Below are 26370 nucleotides of genomic sequence, written 5' to 3'. Positions count from 1 at the left end.
CCCTGTCTCAGCTGTTCTGAAAGCTGATTGGCTGGAAATAAACAGATTGAAAACTGCATTTTGCAAGCTGCTGAAATTCAGGGCATTACTGTGGATAATGCCCGGAATTGTAACCAATCAGAGAGCAGGGTTTTCATTAATGCCCTGAATATTACTGCTTTAGACTATAATTTATAATAATATACGTTTTAAAAAAAAAAACAAAAAAAAAATCACACATTTCTATTCAAATTGTTTTATTTCAAGAACTGCTCACAGGTCTTTCTGTTCATTTCTTCACGGTGATCCTTCACGGGGCATTTTTGCTTCACCAAGGTATGGTGTTACCTTCCCAATCTACCAGGATGCCATTGTGCTTCTCAGAAAGCGTGGACAGGACCTGCACGATCCCCCTCACACTGTCACCCACTGTAAGAGATGCCTGCAGGAAAGAATACGGGTCAATTACTAATCTGATCACTTGAGAACACCCAGAAATGTACTGTACGCAGGGCGTATTCCAACCAAAGTGGAAACATCTTCAGTGAATTACTATAAAAGCATCAGAAGTAAATGAACTAAGAGCCGTACAGAACAAATGTGGAGAAAGTGAGATCTAATGGCAATGTCATCGCTTTTGAAGTGTCACCTTATTGCGACCTTGAGGAAGTCAATTTATGTCCCTCTGCCTCAGACACAAAATTAGATAATATCTACAGAAACTTGTGTCTAAAGATTCTATGGACAGCTAAAACCAAATATATTCATATGTTCAATTGCCCATATCCAAATAACACATTTACATCAAAAGTGGTGCTTTGAGAATACTTCTCTAAACTCAGCTTTAAACCTCCTTTCGTACAGCCCACTAAATATCCACCCAATACCTACTTCAAGTCCCTATTTCTTAATGCGTATTCCAGTACATTTGAATTAAAAAAAAAATTACACACTGCACTAGACAAAGACAAAAATATACCTGCACACAGTATATCAATGTACTTTGCATCCATTGTGGCTGCTTTACGATGTTGTGAGATGCTCGTAACCCGACACACATTGGATTGTGGCTTTCCATAGATTTGGTCTCATTACTCATTTCTCAAATTAGTATTGGATTTCTTGTACATCTATTGGTCCTGGAGCAGTGCGGATTTGTGGGATGTTCTGATACTTTTATGGGTTCTTCACAGATACCATTCAAGTGTAGATGACCTTTTCAAAACTCAGGTGTACTTGGTCAGAGGACCCTGTATTTTTTGTTTTGATGCTTTAATAAACACTTTTTATTGGACATCTGCCTCCAGCCCTATTCTCTGCAGTGATCAGCCCTACACCCGATTTTTTTATACTTACCCCCGGACTGAAGCATGCCTCGCCGGGACAAGCTGACTCCTACACTGTGAGTTTCATTCATTATTTGTTCTCACTGACCTTTCTCCGGCAGCCAGTGTGTGTTTTCTATTTGATCCAGCCGCCTAGACTGCCGGATAGTGACGTGTGCTCCAATTCAGGGGGAGTGTTGTTTTATACACTACTTACCCTTGATGATACAGTCTTTTCTCCTGCCTTTGGTCTTATCTTATGGGGCTTATTAGTGCGGTAGATTCTTCATTGTATACACTGCCTTGAGCTACTCGGATGGATTATTGTTATACTACATATGAGTCCCGGACTTGTTCATTATCTCTCTCCAAGCTGTGATATTTTGTAGCCCCAGTTAGGGGATTGTTCCCATTTCTCCTGTACTTGGAGACCTGCAAGGTCTGCAAAGCTATGTACACTAGAATTTCCTCTACTGTATGAATGTCGCTCAAATATTGTTACATGACTGAGGGCTGTCACTATACTGAAGCTCCAACATACATTGCCAAGTTTAGCTGGGTCCCTGCTCACCTCAGTAGCGGGTGCGGCGGAGTCTGCAGCTTGTCCGGAGCGACGGAGCTCCACGGCGGATCGCCGGTGCAGGGCACCGCCATGTTGGGTCTTAGCGCATGCGCAGTGCGATCCTTGCGCATGCGCAGTAGAAGTTAGTGCGACGGCCATTAGAGAAAGGCTCACATGGGACTACATGTCCCAGCAGCCCCAAGGGCTGTTCAGCACATGGGAAGTTATAGCCAATGCGGGAATCACGGGAGACAAGAAAGATACATTTGGCGCGCTAGGGACTGCTTGCCAGTCGGAGCAGGGACAGCAAGGGGTGAGGATGTGTTCAGGGTGCCAGTGTCCCCTTAAGTAGGCCAGATATCCCCATAGATCCCAGCTAGGCCCCGACTCACCTTAGCTTGTGGGTGTTGCAGGGAAGGCCCATAGGTAGCTAAGTGCTACTGGGGAAACGACCCTATCTGGTATTAGTACACCGGTGACAGACGCCACACGGTGTGCGCGGCCTGCGGTCTGGGACCAGACCACATGCAACCATAGACATTAAGGGACACACTCCAGCTGGAGCTCCCTCAAGAGGCAGATGCCTACGAACAGGAGAGGATCCAGTAGACCGCGTCGTGGGATCATGTTGCGGTTCTGCGGATCCACTAACCAAAGTCGGCCTGGTCTGGCCTAAGACCAGGAAGGTACCCAACGTGCACCAATGGCCACACACAGGAGGTAGCGCTACTCCACACACTTCAGAGGGCTTGACTCTGAACATTGGGGTGGTATATATGTGTTGTGTGGGTATTGTATTGTGGGGGCCAGTATTGTTGTTATGTTATCCTATATATGTTAGTAAAGGTAAGTAGTTATTCCAGTGTGTGTTTCTTTATGCACTGAGTGTATTGGCTCCTGTGAGGGGTTATCCTACTGCGTTAGGATCCCTCCCAGGTGGAGGTGCTGTAACTAGAGAGAACGCAATCACCCCAGGCTCCCAGTGGCAGAGGATTAGGCCTCCTGTATGCTAAACAGGATCTCAGCGCGCATAGTTCCCTTAGACACGGGGAAAGGGGGCTACACAAGTATGACGGTTGGCCATGTGCATGTTGGGTAAACATCATTTGATCCTACCTCTGCACCGCCCAAGTCTGTCTGAACCCAGCCTGGATGAAGAGCAGTGCATACAATCCCATCTTCTTTGTAACCTTCTGACTGGCATTTGGTGAGCATATTCAGAGCAGCCTGGGAAAAAAAGGATCAAAACACACACACACACACACACACACAAGAGAGGTTATCAAACGTATTCTCCAACCTCGGGGTACATCATGGGTAACGGAGCAGCCAGACTGATTGAACCGGAAGTGGAGAGCCTTCCACTTTAATTTGTGGCATCTGGTGCCTATCCCAAAAGTGACAGAGGTCCAGGTGACAGCCTGAGCAGCCAGACCCCAGCACTGAAAAGGTTAAGCAATGATTTAGTTTGTGAGCTTTTCTGAAAGAGTGCTGGAGTGAGAACTTCATGTATGTATCTGGGTCAGTTTGCTTTGTGTGTATCAGGGTATGTGAGTCAGTCTGCTCTGTGTGTGTATGTGTGTGTGTGTGTGTATCTGAGTCAGTTTGCTCCATGTGTATCAGTGTATGTGAGTCAGTCTGCTCTGTGTGTGTCACTGTGTGTGTGTGTGTATCTGAGTCAGTTTGCTCCGTGTGTATCAGTGTATGTGAGTCAGTCTCCTCTGTGTGTGTGTGTGTGTGTGTGTGTGTGTGTGTGTGTGTGTGTGTGTGTGTATCTGAGTCAGTTTGCTTTGTGTGTATCAGTGTATGTGAGTCAGTCTGCTCTGTGTGTGTATGTGTGTGTGTGTGTATCTGAGTCAGTTTGCTCCGTGTGTATCAGTGTATGTGAGTCAGTCTGCTCTGTGTGTGTCACTGTGTGTGTGTGTGTGTGTGTGTGTGTGTGTATCTGAGTCAGTTTGCTTTGTGTGTATCAGTGTATGTGAGTCAGTCTGCTCTGTGTGTGTATGTGTGTGTGTGTGTGTGTGTGTGTGTGTATCTGAGTCAGTTTGCTTTGTGTGTATCAGTGTATGTGAGTCAGTCTGCTCTGTGTGTGTGTGTATGTGTGTGTGTGTGTATCTGAGTCAGTTTGCTCCATGTGTATCAGTGTATGTGAGTCAGTCTGCTCTGTGTGGTCACTGTGGTGTGTGTGTGTGTGTGTGTGTATCTGAGTCAGTTTGCTTTGTGTGTATCAGTGTATGTGAGTCAGTCTGCTCTGTGTGTGTGTGTATGTGTGTGTGTGTGTATCTGAGTCAGTTTGCTCCATGTGTATCAGTGTATGTGAGTCAGTCTGCTCTGTGTGGTCACTGTGTGTGTGTGTGTGTGTGTGTGTGTGTGTGTGTGTGTATCAGTCAGTTTGCTCCATGTGTATCAGTGTATGAGTCAGTCTGCTCTGTGTGTGTCACTGTGTGTGTGTGTGTGTGTGTGTGTGTGTGTGTGTGTGTGTGTGTGTCTGTATCTGAGTCAGTTCGCTCCATGTGTATCAGTGTATGTGAGTCAGTCTGCTCTGTGTGTGTCACTGTGTGTGTCACTGTGTGTGTCACTGTGTGTGTGTGTGTATCTGAGTCAGTTTGCTCCATGTGTATCAGTGTATGTGAGTCAGTCTGCTCTGTGTGTGTCACTGTGTGTGTGTGTGTATCTGAGTCAGTTCGCTCCATGTGTATCAGTGTATGTGAGTCAGTCTGCTCTGTGTGTGTCACTGTGTGTGTGTGTGTGTGTGTGTGTGTGTGTGTGTATCTGAGTCACTTTGCTCCATGTGTATCAGTGTATGTGAGTCAGTCTGCTCTGTGTGTGTCACTGTGTGTGTGTGTGTGTGTGTGTATCTGAGTCACTTTGCTCCATGTGTATCAGTGTATGTGAGTCAGTCTGCTCTGTGTGTGTCACTGTGTGTGTGTGTGTGTGTGTGTGTATCTGAGTCAGTTCGCTCCATGTGTATCAGTGTATGTGAGTCAGTCTGCTCTGTGTGTGTCACTGTGTGTGTGTGTGTGTATCTGAGTCACTTTGCTCCATGTGTATCAGTGTATGTGAGTCAGTCTGCTCTGTGTGTGTCACTGTGTGTGTGTGTGTGTGTGTGTGTATCTGAGTCAGTTTGCTCCGTGTGTATCAGTGTATGTGAGTCAGTCTGCTCTGTGTGTGTGTGTGTATCTGAGTCAGTTTGCTTTGTGTGTATCAGTGTATGTGAGTCAGTCTGCTCTGTGTGTGTGTGTGTGTGTATCTGAGTCAGTTTGCTTTGTGTGTATCAGTGTATGTGAGTCAGTCTGCTCTGTGTGTGTCACTGTGTGTGTGTGTGTGTGTGTGTATCTGAGTCACTTTGCTCCATGTGTATCAGTGTATGTGAGTCAGTCTGCTCTGTGTGTGTCACTGTGTGTGTGTGTGTGTGTGTGTGTGTATCTGAGTCACTGTGCTCCATGTGTATCAGTGTATGTGAGTCAGTCTGCTCTGTGTGTGTCACTGTGTGTGTGTGTGTGTGTGTGTGTGTGTGTGTGTGTGTGTGTGTGTGTGTATCTGAGTCAGTTTGCTCCATGTGTATCAGTGTATGTGAGTCAGTCTGCTCTGTGTGTGTCACTGTGTGTGTGTGTGTGTGTATCTGAGTCAGTTCGCTCCATGTGTATCAGTGTATGTGAGTCAGTCTGCTCTGTGTGTGTCACTGTGTGTGTGTATCTGAGTCACTTTGCTCCATGTGTATCAGTGTATGTGAGTCAGTCTGCTCTGTGTGTGTCACTGTGTGTGTGTGTGTGTGTGTGTGTGTGTGTGTGTGTGTGTGTGTGTGTGTGTGTGTATCTGAGGCACTTTGCTCCATGTGTATCAGTGTATGTGAGTCAGTCTGCTCTGTATATCAGTGTGTGTCAGAGTCAGTTTACTCTGTGTGTATCAGTGTGTGTGTGTGTCTGTGTGTGTGTATCTGAGTCAGTTTACTCTGTGTGTATCAGTGTGTGTGTGTGTCTGTGTGTGTGTATCTGAGTCAGTTTACTCTGTGTGTATCAGTGTGTGTCTGTGTGTGTGTGTGTGTATCTGAGTCAGTTTACTCTGTGTGTATCAGTGTGTGTGTGTCTGTGTGTGTGTGTCTGAGTCAGTTTACTCTGTGTGTATCAGTGTGTGTGTGTCTGTGTGTGTGTATCTGAGTCAGTTTACTCTGTGTGTATCAGTGTGTGTGTGTGTCTGTGTGTGTGTATCTGAGTCAGTTTACTCTGTGTGTATCAGTGTGTGTGTGTCTGTGTGTGTGTATCTGAGTCAGTTTACTCTGTGTGTATCCGTGTGTGTGTGTGTCTGTGTGTGTGTATCTGAGTCAGTTTACTCTGTGTGTATCAGTGTGTGTGTGTCTGTGTGTGTGTATCTGAGTCAGTTTACTCTGTGTGTATCAGTGTGTGTGTGTCTGTGTGTGTGTATCTGAGTCAGTTTACTCTGTGTGTATCAGTGTGTGTGTGTGTCTGTGTGTGTGTGTGTCTGAGTCAGTTTGCTCTGTGTGTATCAGTGTGTGTCTGTGTGTGTGTATCTGAGTCAGTTTGCTCTGTGTGTATCAGTGTGTATCAGTGTGTATCAGTGTGTGTCTGTGTGTGTGTATCTGAGTCAGTTTGCTCTGTGTGTATCAGTGTATCTGAGTCAGTTTGCTCTGTGTGTATTAGTGTGGGTGTGTGTGTCTGTGTGTGTGTATCTGAGTCAGTTTGCTCTGTGTGTATCCTGACGGCGCCGTGATCCAACAATCCATTCAACCCGAGGGGGGAGCTGAAGGAGGGGCCCCCCAATCTCCAGATCCCCCCTCCAGTTGGGTGGAAGTTGGCTCCCAGCACTGACAGGAGGAGTGAGAGCGTGGCCCCCGGCCGGCAGGACCGCTTCTCTCCCAGAGGTAGGTGTGAGTGTGTGTGTCTTTTCTTTGTGAGTGGGGTCTTACTTTTAACGGAGCGGGCTGCCTCCTGTAGAGTCACGTTGCCATGGTGACTGATGTCAAATGACGACGCAATGCTACCAAAGGAGAGTCACTCGCCAAGGTATGTCCCTTTACAAGGGGTCTGCCAGCGTGCTGTTTTGGGCCCCGCAAGCCTAAGGCCAGCCCTGGGTCTGTCTGCTGTCTGTGTATCAGTGTGTGTCCCTGTGTATCAGGGAGTGTGTGTGTGTGTACACATGTATCTGACGTCGTCTGCTATGTGTGTGTGTGTGTGTGTGTGTGTGTGTGTGCATGTATCTCAGTCAGTCTGCTCTGTGTGTATATCTGACACCACCTGCTCTGTGTGTATCAGTGTGTGCATGTATCTCAGTCAGTCTGCTCTGTGTGTATCAGTGCGTGTACACTATGTATCTACTGTAGGGCTGACGAGTATTCTAAAACAAATCTCGGGCAATCACCAACAAGACCCGGGTACATGCTGGGTACATGCTGGGTACATGCTGGGTACATGCTGGGTACATGCTGCAACATTTCAGTGACATTTCTGCAGACAGACTAATGGCCCATCGGATTAACAGCGGGGGTCCCTGGCAGTCCCATTCAAACTGAATTGGACTGCCAGGGACCCCTGCTGTGTTAATCCGATGGGCCCTTAGCCTCTGCAGAAATGTCACTGAAATGTTTGCAGCATGTACCAAGCATGTACCCAGCATGTACCCAGCATGTACCCAGCATGTACCCAGCATGTACCCAGCATGTACCCAGCATGTAGCTGGATCTTGTTGGTGATAGTCCCAGATTTTCCAAGGCAAGTTTTAGAATACTTGTCGGAGCACCTGTATTTTGGTCAGTTTGCAAATGCATCTATATGTATATGTACATATATATGTATTTATGTACCTTTTGAATGTATAAGTGTATTTACAGTATCAATAAATGTGTTCATGTACTTAATGTATGCACTAGTGAATGCATATACAAGCATGTGTATGTATACTAGGTACAAGCCCCATTATATATTTTTTATCTCCACTATGGCCCTACAATTGTTGTTTTCCCCTGTTAGCCCTTGATACCCTAGTTTGCCACTGGAAGTTTATAACGGGAAGCTACAGTATAATGGTACAAGCTGTCTGTATGACACACACAAGGGACATGTACGGGGATAGAACGTACAAACCGAAGGCTAGATATCTGATGCAGTTTATGGTTGTGTGGCTTGTTGGAAAATCGGCAGGTCTGGTTTACCAAATGGCATGTTTCTTCCATATATATAAAGTCACACAAGGCCTTACCCACAGGACTTGCCACCCTGTATAATGCTATCTGTTGTGAAGCCACTTCCCAGTACTGCAGAAGACTTTCATTCCATCCATCTGACTGGAACTGATCTCTTCTCCAGCACCGGGAAGCGACTTCACTAAGAAACATCCTGAGGTTATAGTGTTTCCCAACCATTGGTGAACCCTGGTTGGATTAGATTTTAGAATCCATGTATACTGTACATTCATCTTCTTTGTCAATGGATGTCTGGTTGGTTATTCCCAACTAGTGGGCTTCCCCAAATAGAGTGTTGAGAGGCACTGGCAGAGAACATTTAGAGTACCTTGCTGCAGCGGTATGAGATCACTTGTATGAAGAAGGTCTCGGGAGTTCTTTCTATGGACCCCAGCAGAGTGGACACATTCACCAGGGCAGCTTTGCCGCAGCCCAGAGGTTCCTTGATATTATGCTGTGCTGCCTTCTTCAATAGGGGATAAAATGCCTGGAAAACACACGTAAGTGTAAGGAATGAATACACTGCAGACTGAAGTAAAACTAGAAGAGCTCTAATGTCACTATCCACTGAGCAAGAGGGTACTGAATCAACCCAGAAGAAACAAAAGTATGCGGCCACTAGAAGACTGGCAGTAACATGGAGCTGTCAGACAGGGCAGCGCAAGGAAGGCATGCAAAACAAACATTACAAAAAGGTCTACACAGTTAACCTGGCCAGGCAAGTCCAGTCCCGGGTCTTGTTAACCAGTGGCACAGTCCTTATGGGTGTTAGGAGGTTTCTGGGGATATCTCTCCCAATCCTGGTCCCTGCCTTATTTCTACTTGCTCTCATCCTCGCCTTCCACATGCAACTTCTACTCCTTCTGATTTCAACCCCTCCAACTTCATACCCATCCCCTGCCACCCTCCCTCCTCTCTTCCTTTCTCCTGTGCCCTTTGGAATGCTCGCTCCCTTTCTAACAAGTTCCTCTCTGTGCATGACTTATTTCTCTCTCACTCTCTGCTCCTATTTGCCATAACTGAGACCTGGCTCACTCAGACTGACTCTGCTCTGGAAGCTGCCCTCTCTTATGGTGGCCTTTCCTTCTCCCACACTCCGCGCCCCGATGGCAGGGGTGGAGGTGTGGGGCTCCTGCTCTCCTCTCTCTGCCGCTACCGTGCCCTTCCTATTCCTCCCTCTCTTGCTTTTCCCTCCTTTTGAGGTTCACACAGTCCAGATCTTCTCTCCTCTCCCGGTCCATGTGGCGGTCATCTATCGCCCACCTTCCTCTACTCATCCCCCTTCTGCCTTTCTCTCTCACTTTGAATCCTGGCTCTCTTCCTTTCTCTCCTCAGACTCCCCTGTTCTTCTCCTGGGGGGCTTCAACTGCCACATTGATGACCCCTCTCTCACTTGGGCTTCCCGCTTTCTCTCTCTAACCTCTTCTTTTGGCCTTCAACAGTGGACTGAAGCCAGCACCCACAAGGATGGACACTACCTAGACCTGGTTTTCACTAAAAACTTCTCTCTCTCCGATTTCTCCATTTCCCCTTTTCTTCTCTCTGACCATCACCTCATCTCATTTTCTCTCTCTCGCTTCTCTCCATCTCCATCTCCATCTCGCCCTTGTTTTTGCAGAAACCTGCGCTCTATTAACCTACCAGCTCTTGATTCCACTTTACGTTCCTCTCTCTCCTCTCTCAGTTCTGCTTCAGACCCTGACAACCTGGTCAGGAACTACAACTCTGCCTTATCTTCCTCTCCTGATCTTCATGCCCCGCGTTCTCTCTGCCGTCCTCGCCCTTTTAACCCCAGACCCTGGCTAAACTCCCACACACGCATGCTGCGTTCCTCCACTCGTTCCTCTGAACGCCTCTGGAGGAAATCTCATACGCTCGCAGACTTCATTCACTACAAATTTATGCTGTCCTGTTTCAACTCTGCCCTCTCCCAAACTAAACACACCTACTTTTAATCACTAATCAACACACACAAGTCTAACCCACGCCGACTCTTTTCTGTCTTTGACTCTCTACTCAGACCACTCTCAGCTGCCTCCTCTTTTTCCTCCATCTCACCTCAGGACTTTGCTGACTTTTTTAAGGAAAAGGTGGAATCCATACGTCAGAACATCCCATCTGTTGCCTCCTCCCATCCCACACTGCTTCCCAACTCTCCTCTTGCCTTTATTGACTCTTTTTCCGCTATCTCGGAGGAGGATGTATCACTGCTGATCTCCTCTTCTCCCTCTACCACTTGCCCTCTTGATCCCATTCCCTCCCATCTCCTAAAACCTCTTGCTCCTTCTATAATCCCTATGCTCACACAGATCTTTAACTCTTCCCTCTGCTCTGGTACCTTTCCATCCTCCTTCAAGCATGCAACCGTTATACCATTACTCAAAAACAGCAAGCTTGACCCTACCTGTCCTTCTAACTATCGACCTGTCTCCCTCCTGCCTTTTGCCTCCAAACTCCTTGAACGTCTTGTATTCTCTCGATTGCTACAGTTTCTCAACACCTATTCTCTTCTAGACCCTCTACAATCTGGCTTCCGCACTGCTCACTCTACTGAAACAGCCCTTACTAAAATAACTGACGACCTCCATGCTGCCAAAGACAGAGGTCATTACACTCTGCTCATATTACTCGACCTCTCTGCAGCATTCGACACCGTGGACCACCCTCTTCCCCTTCACATTCTCCATACTCTTGGTATTCGGAATAAAGCTCTATTCTGGATCTCCTCTTACCTCTCCCATCGTACTTTCAGTGTCTCTTTGGCTAAAACCTCCTCCTCCTCTACTGATCTCTCTGTGGGGGTACCCCAGGGCTCTGTCCTGGGACCCCTTCTCTTTTCTCTTTACACACTCTCGCTAGGTGACCTATTCACATCTTTTGGGTTTAAATATCACCTCTATGCTGATGACACACAAATTTACCTTTCAACCCCTGACCTTACACCTGCTATACAGACCAATATCATCCTGGATGGCCATCCGCCGACTGAAACTTAACATGGCAAAAACAGAGCTCCTTATACTTCCTCCCAAACCTGGCCCTACTACCTCCTTCCACATTGCTATTGGAAATACGATCATTCACCCAGTAGCCCAAGCACGCTGCCTAGGGGTTACACTTGATTCCTCTCTCTCATTCTCCTCTCATATTCAAAATGTTTCTAAAACTTGTCGCTTTTTCCTCCGCAATATCACAAAGATACGCCCTTTCCTCTGTTACTCGACTGCTAAAACTCTGACTCAGGCCCTCATTCTCTCACGTCTCGATTACTGCAACCTCCTGCTGTCTGGCCTTCCTGCCTCTCACCTGTCTCCCCTACAATCTATCCTAAACGCTGCTGCCAGAATCACTCTACTCTTTCCTAAATCTGTCTCCGCATCTCCCCTCCTGAAATCCCTCTCCTGGCTTCCGATCAAATCCCATATCTCACACTCAATTCTCCTCCTCACTTTTAAAGCTTTACATTCTTCTGCCCCTCCTTACATCTCAGCCCTAATTTCTCGTTATGCACCATCCCGACTCTTGTGTTCTTCTCAAGGATGTCTTCTTTCTACCCCCTTTGTATCTAAAGCTCTCTCCCGCCTTAAACCTTTCTCACTTTCTGCCCCACACCTCTGGAATGCCCTTCCCCTCAATATCCGACTAGCCCCCACGCTATCCACCTTTAAGACCCACCTTAAGGCACATCTGCTTAAAGAAGCATACGAATAGCACTGGATAATCATGGACACATGATACATAAAGCTTGGCACCCTGCAGACGCACTTACTAGAATTCCCTCCTACTGTCTCTGTATGTTCTCCCTACCTACCAATTAGATTGTAAGCTCCTCGGAGCAGGGACTCCTCTTCCTTAATGTTACTTTTAAGTCTGAAGCACTTATTCCCATGATCTGTTATTTATATTTATATTATTTGTTATTTATATGATATTTATTACTACTGTGAAGCGCTATGTACATTTATGGCGCTATATAAATCAAGACATACAATACAATACTAGGCTCATCCATCTGCTTTATCAGAGCAATCCCTTCCTATTCTATCGAGGCGGGACCCTAGTGTGACCCACATGGCTGAGGGGGGTAGGGGGTGGGGGAGAAACAGAGTATGACACACATAGGGTGGAAGTGGGGGACATGGGGGAGGCACTAGAAGGGGTGCTATGGGGGAGGCAGTATGGGGCTGACATGGGGAAGAAGTAGGTGGGTGACATGGGGAAGGCAGTATGGTGTTACATGTATAGGTAGTGGGGGTGACATGGGGGAAGTGGGTGGCATTTGCAGTGCAGTGGATGGCATTAGGGATGAGTATTAGGGGTGCAATGGGTAACATTTCAGGGGGTTGTGGTGACATTAGGGGGAAAGATGGGGGGCAGTGAATTACATGGGTAGGCAGTAGTGTGTAACATTGGGGGAGGTAGTGGATGATGTGGATGCCGTGGGGTGACATGGGATGGGGTGACTCAGTACGTCGTTGGGAGTGCGGCCCTCTGAGGTTCTTCCTGCATCAGCAGGTAAGGTGGCTGAGGGAGGGGAGGGAGTCCAAGCATGGCACGTCGAAGTTGTCCTCCTGCCTCTCAGTGTGCTGTAATTCTTGCGCAGTTTCATTTACATGGCGCTGAACGCAGGAATTGCAGCACGGGCGGGGGGAGCAAGGATTTTTAGGTGGGGAATTTTCTATTTTTTAAAAGGCCCTACACTAGCTACACCCCTCTGTATTACTGAAATGATTTTGCTTCAAAATGATATATCATATTTTACTGTATTTATGCTCTCAACTGTATGTTCTTTAATTAACAATAAAAATGAAATTACACACTGAAACTCATTTGTAAGTTAAGGTCATGTAAATATATATGGTACGGCTGGAATAAATGCTGGCAAAATGTTGAAATACAATAAGCTTGTGGCCCTCCTACTCCTAAATGTTTTCTGATCTGACCCCTTTGGAGAACTAGTCGATGAGCCCTGGTCTGGCCTCTGGTTACCCTACTACACCTATTGGAAAGTCCTTTCTGCTGCCGTTTTTAAGCAGCCTCACCCCATTTTAAATTCAGTAGTTGAATTCTGGATCAGTTATGTTAAACTTGCCTCCATGGGGTTTAAAATGGCAGAGATTGTAACAGCTGAAAATGATGCCAAAAAATGAAGATTTTGATCAATTGAAAATTGATCAGCATAGCACGGTTTCTGCTTTAAAGACCCCTTTACGCCAGTATTTCTGTGTGTAATGGAATGAAACCTACCTTGGCTATTAACAGTGGCCCGACCACATTCGTAGAGTAAACGTGCAGCATATCCTTAGAATCCTCAGACTCCAGAGTTCCGTTACGCGACATAATTCCAGCATTATTAACCAGAACGTTCAGACCGGATCCATCTAGCTGTCTCTCCACAACCCCCACAGCTGCTGCGATGCTGGCGGGATCAGTCACTTCTACACAACAGAAGGCAGGCAGAACATGTTGATGTGTCTGGATGTTCATGTGAGATATCGTTATTTACAAAGTCAATATCTGGTCCTGATAAAGGATGGGTTTTCAGTTCAAATCTAGAAAACAGGCTAGGGTGACGTCCCTTGCGTAGGATTGAGGTCTGTGTCAGGGCTGGGGAATCAGTGAGAAAGTGCTGATTTTCTATCAGTGAGACCAACTATGCTAAACATCAGTGAGAGGGACCTTAAATTAGTGGCATGCACAATAAAGAGTTGACAGGTCCGTGGTGACAGTGATAGGTCTAACATGGCTGAGGGTGGCTCAGTGAGTAAAGGGACTGTCTTTGTGAGCAATGACATTTAGATTTAGGGGTTAAAATCCTATTATCAGCTCCTTTTACCTTGGGAAAGTCACTTTATTGCCCTGTGCCTCAAGCACCAGCAAATAGATTGTAAGCTTTACTTGGCAGGGACATACATGTGCCTGCAACATTCCTCTGTACAGCGCTGGGTATGCTAGCTGTGTCATACAAGAAAAAACTATTCTTATGTTAAAGCAGGAATTCCACCAAAATAAAGTGTTTTTTACCTTATGAATCAGGGATTCTCATGGATCTTAACTGCGCCACTAAAAGCTCCGGGAATCCCCCGATTGTGGAGATATTTAATTCTTTAGTTGCATAGAAAAACAAATATGGCTGTGGGAAGCTGCAATGTCATCATGTGATGATGTAACGGCTTCCTATTGGCCGCTGATCTTAGTGGCCATATTATTTCCCCCCAGTCAAGAATTAAAGAGATAAAGTGACGTGCCCTAGGTCACCAGAAGCTGACACCAGAAATTGAACCAGGTTCCCTTGATTCACACTCAAAGTCATTGCTTATTTGTCAGTGCCATTTCCTTAGAATTTTTGGTGCCTAAAGTTGGCTCAAAATGAACTTTTTGGAAAGTGCGATTGCAACTGTGGTGAAGCAAATCTCAGCAGGTTCACACATCTCTGCAAGAGTATGAGCAAGAGAGCTAGAGTGTGTGCATGAGAGCTAGAGTGTGTGTGTGACAGCACGATATAGAAAGTGCACAGGAGAGAGCATGAAAGTGCAAAAGAGAGTGAATAAAAGCGAGCGAAAGATAGAAAGAAAAAGAAATGCCCTTGATTGCAAAACACTCTGCAGTGTTGGCAGTGTGTGTGTTTAACACTATTACAATGCAGGTTTAGTAAGACAATATGAAAGGAATTCCTACGAAGACAACTTTTGTGTTGTATAGTCCACCAATATTTTAACATTATACTAATAAAGTTTTTATTTTAATTATATAATCTTTACATCAGTTGGGAGTGCTACACTAGGGGCCTTCTTCCCCAACCTATGTCTCTACATAGGAATTCCTTTCATATTAATTAATAGTCCCAGCACCCCAACTTTATCCCAGACAGTAGCTAGAATGTTCCTCTTTCCCTATCTCCCCCTTCCCCCTTTTCCATTACCTACTTAGTAAGCACAATGCATGTGAGTCTGTGTGCGAGTGATAGACTTCTCAGAGCAGACTCACCTAGTGTCACCACCTCCAGGTTGGAATGCCGAGATGCCAGGTCCTTCAACCTCTAGAAATGCAAACACACGAGAGGGCTTAGAAATAATAGCAAAACTGCAACATCCACAGTATTTAATAGGAAAAAACATGTCAAACACAGACGATCATGTAGAGATACACTCACAGACTTGTCAGAAATCGCGGGTGTGTGTTCTGCACTGGGGAGGTTGTGCGCTTTCTGTTTGTTTTCTAGATTTTTCTTGTGATTTTGAGGTTGGACTGAGTCTCTGTTTGAAGACGTAGCACCTGGTGGAACCATTTCGGGACTATGTCATATACACATTTAAATATTATTTTTCATTATAACCATGACATATTTTGGCCATTTATATTGAATGTTAGTTCTTGATTTAAAAAAAAAGAAAAAAAAAAAAGTGTGTGTGTGTGTATATATATATATATATATATATATATATACATATATACATATACATATATACATATATACAGTGTTCGACAAACCTATACATTTGCACGCCCCGGGCGAGTGGATTTAACATTGTGGCGAGCTCCTATTGGCCCAAGCAGCACACTTGTGGTACTAGGTGGCGAGTAGTTTTTTTTTATTTGATTTGTCGACCACTGCATATATACATATATACATACATACATACATATATATATACACACATATATACACACACACATTTGTAAACTATATACACACAAATTTGTTGTTTGTAATACATTAGTATGATTATGTAATGATCCTGTAGGTACAAGCACACTTACTGAAGGTGAATTGTGGATTTGCACGTTTTTCATTTGATTTATTAGTTGTTGGTTTCTTAGAAATAATAGCATTTAGGTCTAGAACAAGGGAATCCCGGCAGTTATCTCAAATTATTTTATTATTTATAACTATTTCTTCAAAAGTTTGTTAAGCGTTAGAGATTGACACATTTATATTACCCATGAAACCATGAATCTCAGTTTTCACTGTGGCCTATCTTTATTTAATTGAGAAAAAAAATCAAAATGATAAAACAAATATGTAAGGGAGATCCGTTATAATAAATGCAGGAACATGGGATATCAATAGTCTGAGTTAAAGGCTTCTTGCATTTATACCCTATTTAATGAGGACACTTTCAATAGGGTGAGCAAACGACCTGGTTTAGCGGGGACTGTCCCGTTTCTTTTTGTTGTTTGTCCCGGTGTCCCGAAATTTGTTAAGTGTAGCCCTGGTAAGAAATGGGGCTATATGTCTTTCCTCCTACTGGTATAAGCCATGTTAAGGGCAGGCTGCCAGTAGTTATCATGGGTTTCCCCCACAACAAGCCCTGCTCTGAGTGGTGGAAGTAGGTCACCGGACCCTGTGTGGAAGGCATAGACACAGGGGCGGTGCCTGCTGATGTCATGAAGGGGAGGGCTGTCTCTATTTAGAGTGTGCCTGTTCCTGTCAGTGACAGTTCAGTCCTGGGTTCAGTCCTGGGTTGAGCCCTGATGAGTTAGTGTTGGAGTGTCTGACTGGACAGTCAGAGTATGTGAGCTAGCTAAGTTCCTGAGGAGTAGGGCCTAGTGAGCTATGGATGGACCAATTCCTCTCGCCCTGTTTAGAGGGGAGGGAAGAGCTAGCCCCACCCTGAGTGCCCGTGGCTTGGGGTGGAGGCAGGGAGAAGAGATATCATCCTGAGAAGAGCAGTCTGGAGGAGGGGGACAAGCTGTACCTGACTCTCTGTGATCCTGCTGCCATTCCTGCACTGAATAAAGAGCTGCTGCTGATTTTACATAAAGACTGTCTGAGACTGGAATCTCTCGTCCCTGAGAGGGGGACTCTCTGTAAGGGTTCCACCCCACATCCCTGGGGCTTAACAGAGATGGAGGCGTTGCACCACTGAGTATAGAACGGAGGCATTCACCCCAGAAACCTGGTCCTGTCACCCCCATACCATCGCGGGAGACTCAGGCCCTTCTGTTACCTACAGGTATGCACCACCCACAGACACGTAGCCAGACCCTAGTACAGAGGGGGGGCCCAATCTGCGATTGGCCCCAGGAAGAGGGGCTACATAAGTAACTGTCACTTTTTTTTTTTCAATTGGCGCACACTCATGCATGCTCACCAGGCGCCGCCCACGCATGCCAGGTCCGCAATCGCCGGCTGTGCATGCCCGAACAGCTTACGTCAAATGCGTATAGCCCGCGCCGTCTGCGTATGTGCAAATGGCCCGGTTTTGTTCCCGGGAACAATATGGTTACTCAATGCTGTGTTGGCCTCGTCTCTGGCAGAGAATGGGTTACCAATATTTGAAAGGATGGCACTTAATCATTTGGTCCAGCAATTGGCCTATCATACATAACAATTCTAACTATTCTGGGTTTTATTTTAGAAGGCCCAAAGCGTATTCGCATGGGCAACTGCTGCTTTCTGTTCTCACTTAATCCACACAAACAGGGGAGAGCTGTTTTCCCTGCAGAATTCAGAGGCTTTATCAGAGGAACCGTCTTATCGTGAGCATCTCTAATGAGGTTCTTTGAAGCCGCATGATGTCCCTAAGGAGCAGATACAACAAGCTGCATTGCGGAGAATCACACTCAGATCCGGACCGATAGCTGCCATTCAAGTCAATGGCAGTTAATGTGGGATCGGGGGGGGGGGGGGGGGGGGAGGGGCATATCCTGCTTCGACGGATCCTCGAGAAAGTGAAAGAAGATTAGCATCCATATTCATTTAGATTTTCAGCCTGTTTGTTGGGGAATATAATACAATGCTGTGCAAACTGGGAAGGGAAATCAGATACCCTGTGGGGAAGAATTGTTTTTTTTAAAGGATCCCTAAAGATTTGGGGCATTAGGACCAAAGTAATATAATTTTCATGGAAATGTCCTGATTTTATTTCAGAGGCTATTAAAGCAGCAATACAGGTTCCTCTTCCTTTCTTATTTGTATATGTAAAGCATGTGACAATGTATAATTCTACATTCTCACCTAAGCTGGCAATCGTTTGGTGCTCTTGTTATAAATCTGTAAAAAAAATCCTGCTGATGTGCCTAACATAATGACTGCATCAGCCAGTGTAACTCAGCAGCTACAATGTATCCTGCTATTACGAAGGTAACATTGACTATTGTTACAGTTTGCAGCTCAAACTGTTGGGAACATTGGCAACAAATTATCACAAACAAGAAAGGGATGCAAAGATCTTGCACTGCTGGGGAAGTGTGCTAATATCTGCTATAGGGATCAAAGGATGCTCAGTATAATAAAACGCATTAAAAATGGCTTTAAGAATTGAATTAAAAAAACAAAAAAACCTCACTGTTACAGGGACAACGCGACGACACGTGGGTGTTCCTAGTATAGGCTTTTTATTTCACCCAAGAAGGTGACACAAAGCAGAGCCTATCTTCAGCATATAAAGAGCTAACAAAAACATAAGTCCTTTTCCCCGCAAGGGTTTCTCATGTCCATGATACAGAACAGCAAGAGTTCCAATATGAACAGGCCTTATTGCAGGCTTTCCCCCTTCAGCATGTCCCCCTCTGGTTCCGTCAGGAAGAAGAACCCTGAACAGGTCCAGAGTCTGCGTTTTTCAAGCCCCTTAAGGAGGCAGCTGCGACCTGGTTAATTAGCCCAAGCTGTGATTAACCGGCTCACTGGTGGGTTGCAGGCCTATACATAGGTCTCCCAGGCATACTGAATTCACTCTGTCACAGTCACTATTATCTAATACTACAGAACTAATTTATTAAAAAAAAAAAAAAACCAGATAAGATTTAATGTGTTGATGCTGAGCCCCTGACCGTGAAAATCAGAGGCTGACTCCAAATGAGACACAGAAAGTAGGTGAGATTGGAGATACCTGTCTGCAGTGACAATGCCATAAAAAGCAGCGTCAATATGTGTTACTACAGAACTCCTGGCAGTCTGCCCTGTTTGGACCATTTTCAGATAAAACATTTTCACGGCGTACAGATGCCCTTCTCATATTCCTCTCCCAGAGATAACTTTTCATTCATCAATAGCCCCCGTGCAAACATTGTCCCAGAGCCATGTCCCGATCGATCTGACCGCAAAGGGCATACACAGCAATTCCTTCATATAAAATATCTTTAACATCTTTTTACAAACCAGACCTCGGGTCTTTACAACAATAGGTCAAATTATCAGAGTTGGCGCTAATTGCACCTTAAAAACACCCACAAAAAAACAAATGGATGTAAAGTAGGGTTATCTTTGAGCTATGATGACAAGCCTGCGGTTATGAGATTAAGCTGTCCGGTGTTGTAAAAGCTGTGTACTGTGGCAGGCTTGGGTTTTTAGAGGTCCATGTGAAAATGGATAAAATGCTAAATAAATTCATTACCCAGAATCCCTGGCTGCAGTGGAACCATTGTATGCTAAGAGATGATGGGGAAAGGCAGGGTTGCAGACCTCTCTGAGACATATGAGTGTGCTCACAGGTGGTGTTTTATTCACTGAGATTAAAGGGTAAATATTATATAATCTGAAGATGCCTCCCCAGGACCAAACTCCCCTTGGATTTCAATGAGGATTTTCATCAAAAAATGTCCTCAAGTTGCCGTGCCGGACTGTATACGATGTCCCCTGAAAGCCTTTGAAGGTGCCGCTCACCTGGGATTGTGGTGCGTCTGGATCTCGGCAAGTTGCGAAGACCTTTTGCGGTGGATTTGGAAGGTTCAGTAACTGTGTTACCAGTTCCAGTCCAATTCCTCTGTTGCATCCAGTTACTAGAATACTTGTAGCCTTTAGCGTAGCCATCCTGCATCTGTTCCTGTCTTTCCTCGCTCTCTCTAGAGAAAATACAGCTCTCCCCTCGTGATTCTCGTGTGGGGAAGGTCAAGTGATATTGCATAACCGCCCGCCCTTTGAAATCATGTTTTGTAGCTTTCTCATATTTCACGGTTTTATAACTCAGTGACTTGTTAACCTACTGTTACCCTCAACCGATATCATTCAGTTTCTGCCTAAACGTTTCAAGCATTCATCAGTGATGAGCCATATAGACTAAAAACCCTGGGCTTACAATGTCGGCAGTATATAATAGTATATAATGTATGTTTATATCTATATAGCAGTACGTATATATGGGTATCAATCAATCAATCAGTGTGTGTCTGTGTCTATCTATAGAACAGTATATAAGCAAGTGTGGGTCTGTGTGTATCTGTATAACAATATATTTGTATTACGTGACGCATGTGTGTATATACATTTTAAATTATGGTGGGTGAAAAAGGCAACAAAAAACCTCCACCGTTAGCATATAGTCAATTAAGAATATCACTTGTGAGCACATTCACATGTCTTAGACAGGTCTGCAACCCTGCCTCTCAACCATTATCAACTTGCATACAGTGCTCCCCCTGCAGCAAGGAATTCTGGGAAATGACATGCAAATGAGCACACACCATAACTTAAATTGTATATGGTAACCTACCCAGCCTAGAAATATTGCAAAGCAAGTACAAACCAACCTCACACTGATGATACCCATCAAGGTTGAAACATGTCTGTGAGTTGTTTGACTTGCTTTGCTAGTCCCATGCTGTGCTTAAAAGCTGTGTGAACACCGTTGCATTTGCTTAAATGGGCTCCATATGAATGGATTTTCCAGGCAAAAGGTAGGTGACACATTGTGTGCTCATATGCATGTCATTTCCCAGAATCCCTTGCTGCAGTGGGAGCACTGTATTGGCTATATATATATAATGTATAGGATTGTCGAACACTGTATATATATATATATATATATATATATATATATATATATATATATATATATATATATATATATATATATATATATATATATATATACACAGTGTTCGACAATCCTATACATTTACACGCCGGGGCGTGTGGATTTAACCCCCGGGCGAGTAAATATTGGCCCAAGCAGCACACGTGTTTTTTGTTAAATTTCCCCCGTTCGAGCTCAAATTTCCCCCGTTCGCGCCAATTTTTAAAAAATAAATAAATAAATAAGTAATCTCCCTCCCTGATTGGAGGAAGAGGGCCGGCTGGCAGCTCTGGGTCCCCTCAGGTCCCCGGATGTAGGCTGGGAGGGGGGGTCCCCGGATGTAGGCTGGGGGGGGGTCCCCGTCCTCGTCCCCGGATGTAGGCTGGGGGGGGGGTACCCCTCCAGCTGCTGCTGCTGCCCAGGGCTGGAAGACAAGGTAGGCGCTTCCCCTCCGTCCCACGCTCCTTTGGCAACCGCGCGGGCAGGGTAATAGGAGCGGGGAAGAAGGGAAGCAGCCTGGCGGGAGGTAGAGGGAGGGGGGTGCACGTGCGCACGCGCTGGAGGGGGGGGTTGGCAATGTTCCCGGCCACGTTTCCCATCGGGGAGGTTGGTGTGGCCCGTGCGGCTTTTCCAGCATGGCTGCCTGACCCCCCTCCTGGCTGCAGCCTGGGTGCACGCGCGGCTTGCCACGTTTCCCATCGGGGAGGTTGGTGGCCGTGCGCCTGTCCGGCTGTCCCCCCGCTGGTCCCCGATCCTCCCGCTAGCCCCCCGATCCTCGCGCTGGCCCCCCCATTCTCGCGCTGACCCCCGATCCTCCCGCTGGCCCCCCCATCCTCCCGCTGGCCCCCCCCATCCTCCCGCTGGCCCCCCGATCCTCGCGCTGGCCCCCCCATCCTCCCGCTGGCCCCCCCATCCCCCCGCTGGCCCCCCCATCCTCCCGCAACTCCTGACCGATCCCCTGGCATGTGGAGCAGCATGTGGAGGACAAGCAGGCCCTGGAGGAACAGGTAGGCCCCCACCCTTCCAATGAATACCAACCCAGTCACCCAGGTGTGTGTCTGAGTGTGTGTCTGAGTGTCTGTGTGTGTGTGTGTGTGTGTGTGTGTGTGTGTGTGTGTGTGTGTGTGTGTGTGTGTGTGTGTGTGTGTGTGTGTGTGTGTGTGTGTGTGTGTGTGTGTGTGAGTGTGGGTGTCTGTGAGTGTGGGTGTCTGTGAGTGTGGGTGTCTGTGAGTGTGTCTGAGTGTGGGTGGGTGTGAGTGTGTGTGTGTGTGTGTGTGTGTGTGTGTGTGTGTGTGTGTGTGTGTGTGTGTGTGTATCTGTCTGTGTGTGTATCTGTCTGTGAGTGTATGTGTTTGTGTGAGTGTGTGTGTGTCTGTATGTGTCTGTGAGTGTATGTGTCTGTGAGTGTATGTGTCTGTGAGTGTATGTGTCTGTGAGTGTGTGTCTGTGAGTGTATGTGTCTGTGAGTGTATGTGTCCGTGAGTGTTTGTGTGAGTGAGTGTTTGTGTGAGTGAGTGTTTGTGTGAGTGAGTGTTTGTGTGAGTGAGAGTTTGTGTGTCTGTGAGTGTTTCTGTGAGTGTTTGTGTGTTTGAGTCTGTGAGTGTGTCTGTGAGTGTTTGTGTGTGTTTGAGTCTGTGAGTGTGTCTGAGTGTGTCTGTGAGTGTATGTGTCTGTGAGTGTATGTGTCTGTGAGTGTATGTGTGTCTGTGAGTGTATGTGTGTCTGTGAGTGTTTGAGTGAGTGTCTGTGAGTGTATGTGTGTCTGTGAGTGTTTGAGTGAGTGTGTGTGTCTGTGAGTGTTTGTGTGTCTGAGTGTTTGTGTGTGTCTGTGAGTGTGTCTGTGAGTGTTTGTGTGTGTTTGAGTCTGTGAGTGTGTCTGAGTGTGTCTGTGAGTGTATGTGTCTGTGAGTGTATGTGTCTGTGAGTGTATGTGTCTGTGAGTGTATGTGTCTGTGAGTATATGTGTGTCTGTGAGTGTTTGAGTGAGTGTGTGTGTCTGTGAGTGTTTGTGGGTGTCTGTGAGTGTTTGTGTGTGTCTGTGAGTGTGTGTCACCCTCTCCCGGTGTCACCCTCTCCCGGTGTCACCCTCTCCCGGTGTCACCCTCTCCCTGTGTCACCCTCTCCTTGTGTCACCCTCTCCCTGTGTCACCCTCCCCTGTGTCACCCTCTCCCTGTGTCACCCTCTCCCTGTGTCACCCTCACCCTTTCGCCCTCACCCTTTCCCTGTCGCCCTCTCCCTGTGTCACCCTCTCCCTGTCGCCCTCACCCTCTCCCTGTCGCCCTTTCCCTGCCGCCCTCTCTCTGCCGCCCTCTCTCTGCCGCACTCTCTCTGTCTTTGTCTCTCATTCTCTCTGTGTGTGTTCTCTCTATCTCTCTGTGTCTCTCTCGTTCTCTCTCGTTCTGTGTTTCTCTTTCTCTGTGTGTCTCTCTTTCTCTGTGTGTCTCTCGTTCTCTGTGTGTCTCTCTTTCTCTATGTGTCTCTCTTTCTCTGTGTGTCTCTCTGTGTGTCTCTCTTTCTCTGTGTGTCTCTCTTTCTCTGTGTGTCTCTCTTTCTCTGTGTATCTCTCTTTCTCTGTGTGTCTCTCTTTCTCTGTGTGTCTCTCTTTCTCTGTGTGTCTCATATCTCTCTCTCTCTCTCTCTCTCTCTCTCTCTCTCTCTCTCTCTCTCTCTCTCTCTGTGTGTGTGTCCCTCTCTACCCCTCCCTCTCTACCCCTCCCTCTCTCCCCCTCCCTCTCTCCCCTTCCCTCTCCCTCCTCTCTCTCTGTCTCTCTGTCTCTCTGTCTCTCTGTCTCTTTCTCTGTGTCTCTCTCTCTGTGTCTCTCTCTGTGTGTCTGTCTCTCTCTCTGTCTCTCTCTCTCTGTCTCTCTCTGTCTCTCTCTCTGTCTCTCTCTCTCTGTCTCTCTCTCTGTCTCTCTCTCTGTTTCTCTCTCTGTCTCTCTCTCTCTCTCTCTCTGTCTCTCTCTCTGTCTCTCTCTCTCTGTCTCTCTTTCTCTGTCTCTCTCTCTGTGTCTCTCTCTGTGTCTCTGTCTGTGTCTCTGTCTCTCACACTCTGGATCTCTTATTTACCCTATATACTTAACAGCCCTATACTACACCGCAATAACCTATACTGCTTTCTTCCAGATCTGACTCAAGCTTCACACGGAAGACATCGGAACCCCCCTAACCCAGAAGACAGGTAGGGAACACCTCCCCTCCAATGTATTACATTGCGGGAATGAGGTACCTGGACATTGAGGGACTGCGGATCAGGTAAGATCCCAGGCGGGATTGCTGCTTTAGATATTGTGAAGCAGGGGCATCCAGACACTGGTTAAGGGGTTCAGGAAACTAATCATTCACACCTGGCTTTTATTTCTAGATCGACATTTACACACACACACACACACACACACACACACACACACACACACACACACACACACACACACACACACACACACACACACACACACACACACACGTAACAAGGACTAATTGTAGTATAATGTAATACAATAAATTCATTTATGTCAAAAACGAATGTTGTTCTGGCTAGGAATTTATTAAATGTATTTTATTTATATATTTTATTTTAAAGTGGGGTTTGGGGGCGGGACTAGAGCGGGGTTAGGGGCGGGGTTGGGGGCGGGACTAGGTGGCGAGTAGATTTTTTGGTTGGGCTAGTAGATTTTTGGGTGATTTGTCGAACACTGTATATATATATATATATATATGAAAAAATCACGCTCAGTTGGCACACTGTAAACAATAGTAAGTTGCTGATGCTTGCCCCATATGCACATGTAAAAAATAGATTTTACCAGATTGGAGTCCGGAAAAAACGAGACAGCACACAGTCCAGTAGTTCCAATGAAGCTGTATTCAAAGTAACATGGCACCACCTCCAACGTTTCGGTCCACTCAACGTGACCTTCCTCAGGGACGTGCAATAAGTGAATGCTAATCCACCCCCTTATATACCCAAACAAATCAAAATTAAAATGAACTCACCCGTGTAGGGGCAACATTGCCCGCGAAACTGCGCCGCTGTGTCACGCATGCAAATGCTGGAACGCATCGCCATCTTGGATTTACTAATGTGGATCGTCCTATTGAACTACGGTGGCCTCTATGGTCTACCTATTGGCAGGATCGCGCATGCGCGGACTCCTCATTGCCCCTTATGCCGTGACCCGCAATGAACTGCTGGAACGCATCGTCATATTGTATCCAATGCTTCTGCATAGCTAACACAACTACGGTGGCCCGAATGATGCATGTAGCCACTACAGTGGCGGTTCACGCATGCGCGAACCTCCCCAGGCCACTCAATGAGCAGAATGCAGTAGAATGCAGGATCTTTACAACCCTAAATCTGCCCCCACTACGCGCATCAAGGCGCCCGCACACAGACACAACCCAAAGGACATATATGTGGATCTGATATTATGAATGCCCAAGCTCTATGAAGAGGGGCACCTAGCAATTGGGACCGCTTTAGGGAGGCTCTAATATGATAGCACAATAAAGCGTATTGTTATGTGTGTAGTTATTTGCTTGAAAAAATAAGCAAAAGGACCTGTTCCAGCACGAGAACGCATGGCACACACAGCAAACATACAAAAACCAATTAAACAACAAACATGTGAAACACTGTGTGCATCACAGTGAGGTATATTGTTATCAATGTCCCACTATAATAAATACTATAACTACAATGACTACTAGAGTCTAAAATCGAAAACAAGATACCATGTGTGGTCAAGCCAATCTATTCTTAAATAGAGGGACCAATGAGCATATGGCATATACGCCTAACAAGACAACTTGTAATGGACAAGAGTATGTCTACCCGGAGCCAATGTGCATATTGCACTCCGTTAGCAATCTCTGTCCTGAGACAGCTTGTAACCGACACGACGTATTTTAACAACATGTCAGATATTTTGTAGTCTCAAATGCAACATGCAGTATCTAAGATCTCGAAGCGGGACATTGTGAACAATCCTGATGCACACACCATAACCATAGGGTGATTTTGTGAAAATAACAGTACAAGGGCACATATAGAAATAACACATGACGAAGTGATGAAGAAATATTGAAAAAGGAACACTGACAGGAAAAAACACAAAACAACAAAACAGTAAACAATTGTTCAGCAACGCAAAATGTCATAGTCCTGATTTCATTCATAAGAAACATCCTAACGAAAAATCTTCGTTTAAGCCAAAAGGGGCCACTGTTTTTAATTCAAGATGTGCCTCGCTTCGCTTTGCAATAAAAGTCTGTTTCTATCACCCCCTCGTGCGGGCGCTCGGATCTGCGAGATTGGCATGCACCTAAACGTTGCCAATGAATGTTTGAAGTCCCTGAAATGTTTGGCAACAGGGAGACATTTAAACTCCAAATCCTTGGCGTCTGTAGATAATGCTTTACGAATTGTTGAACGATGGATAGCTATGCGCTCTTTAAGCATTCGCACTGTCTTCCCGATATAAAGTAAGCCACAGGGACATTTAATCAAATATATGACAAATTTTGATTCACAATTCAGATGTTGGTGAATTTTGATTTTGGTCCCACTG

The 26370-nt window shown here is 46.0% G+C and overlaps 1 protein-coding gene across 1 annotated transcript; it reads right to left on the bottom strand.

The window, feature by feature from the left end:
* Positions 1-219: 219 nt before the first annotated feature.
* Positions 220-19885, bottom strand: LOC142470149 (C-signal-like). The gene is made up of 6 exons (XM_075577105.1): positions 19671-19885; positions 15050-15101; positions 13310-13500; positions 8391-8549; positions 2983-3093; positions 220-421 (listed from the first exon to the last, which is right to left on the bottom strand). Exons 1-6 carry the CDS (start codon positions 19815-19817, stop codon positions 308-310), a joined length of 774 nt encoding a protein of 257 aa, XP_075433220.1. The 5' UTR covers positions 19818-19885; the 3' UTR covers positions 220-307.
* Positions 19886-26370: the final 6485 nt, after the last annotated feature.

The sequence above is a fragment of the Ascaphus truei genome, chromosome 19 (assembly GCF_040206685.1).
Source record: "Ascaphus truei isolate aAscTru1 chromosome 19, aAscTru1.hap1, whole genome shotgun sequence".
In the NCBI taxonomy this organism is placed as follows: Eukaryota; Metazoa; Chordata; class Amphibia; order Anura; family Ascaphidae; genus Ascaphus; species Ascaphus truei.
Note: the sequence above shows the minus strand (reverse complement) of the source record. Positions and strands in the feature narration are given on the sequence as shown.

Coding starts and splice junctions, on each gene's coding strand:
- LOC142470149 (XM_075577105.1), bottom strand. CDS start 19,817: ATGGCTACGCTAAAGGCTACAAGTATTCTAGTAACTGGATGCAACAGA. Junction 13,501..15,049: donor CCTGGAGGTGGTGACACTAG/GTGAGTCTGCTC, acceptor TCTGTTGTGTAG/AAGTGACTGATCCCGCCAGC. Junction 422..2,982: donor CAGACTTGGGCGGTGCAGAG/GTAGGATCAAAT, acceptor TCTTTCCTGCAG/GCATCTCTTACAGTGGGTGA.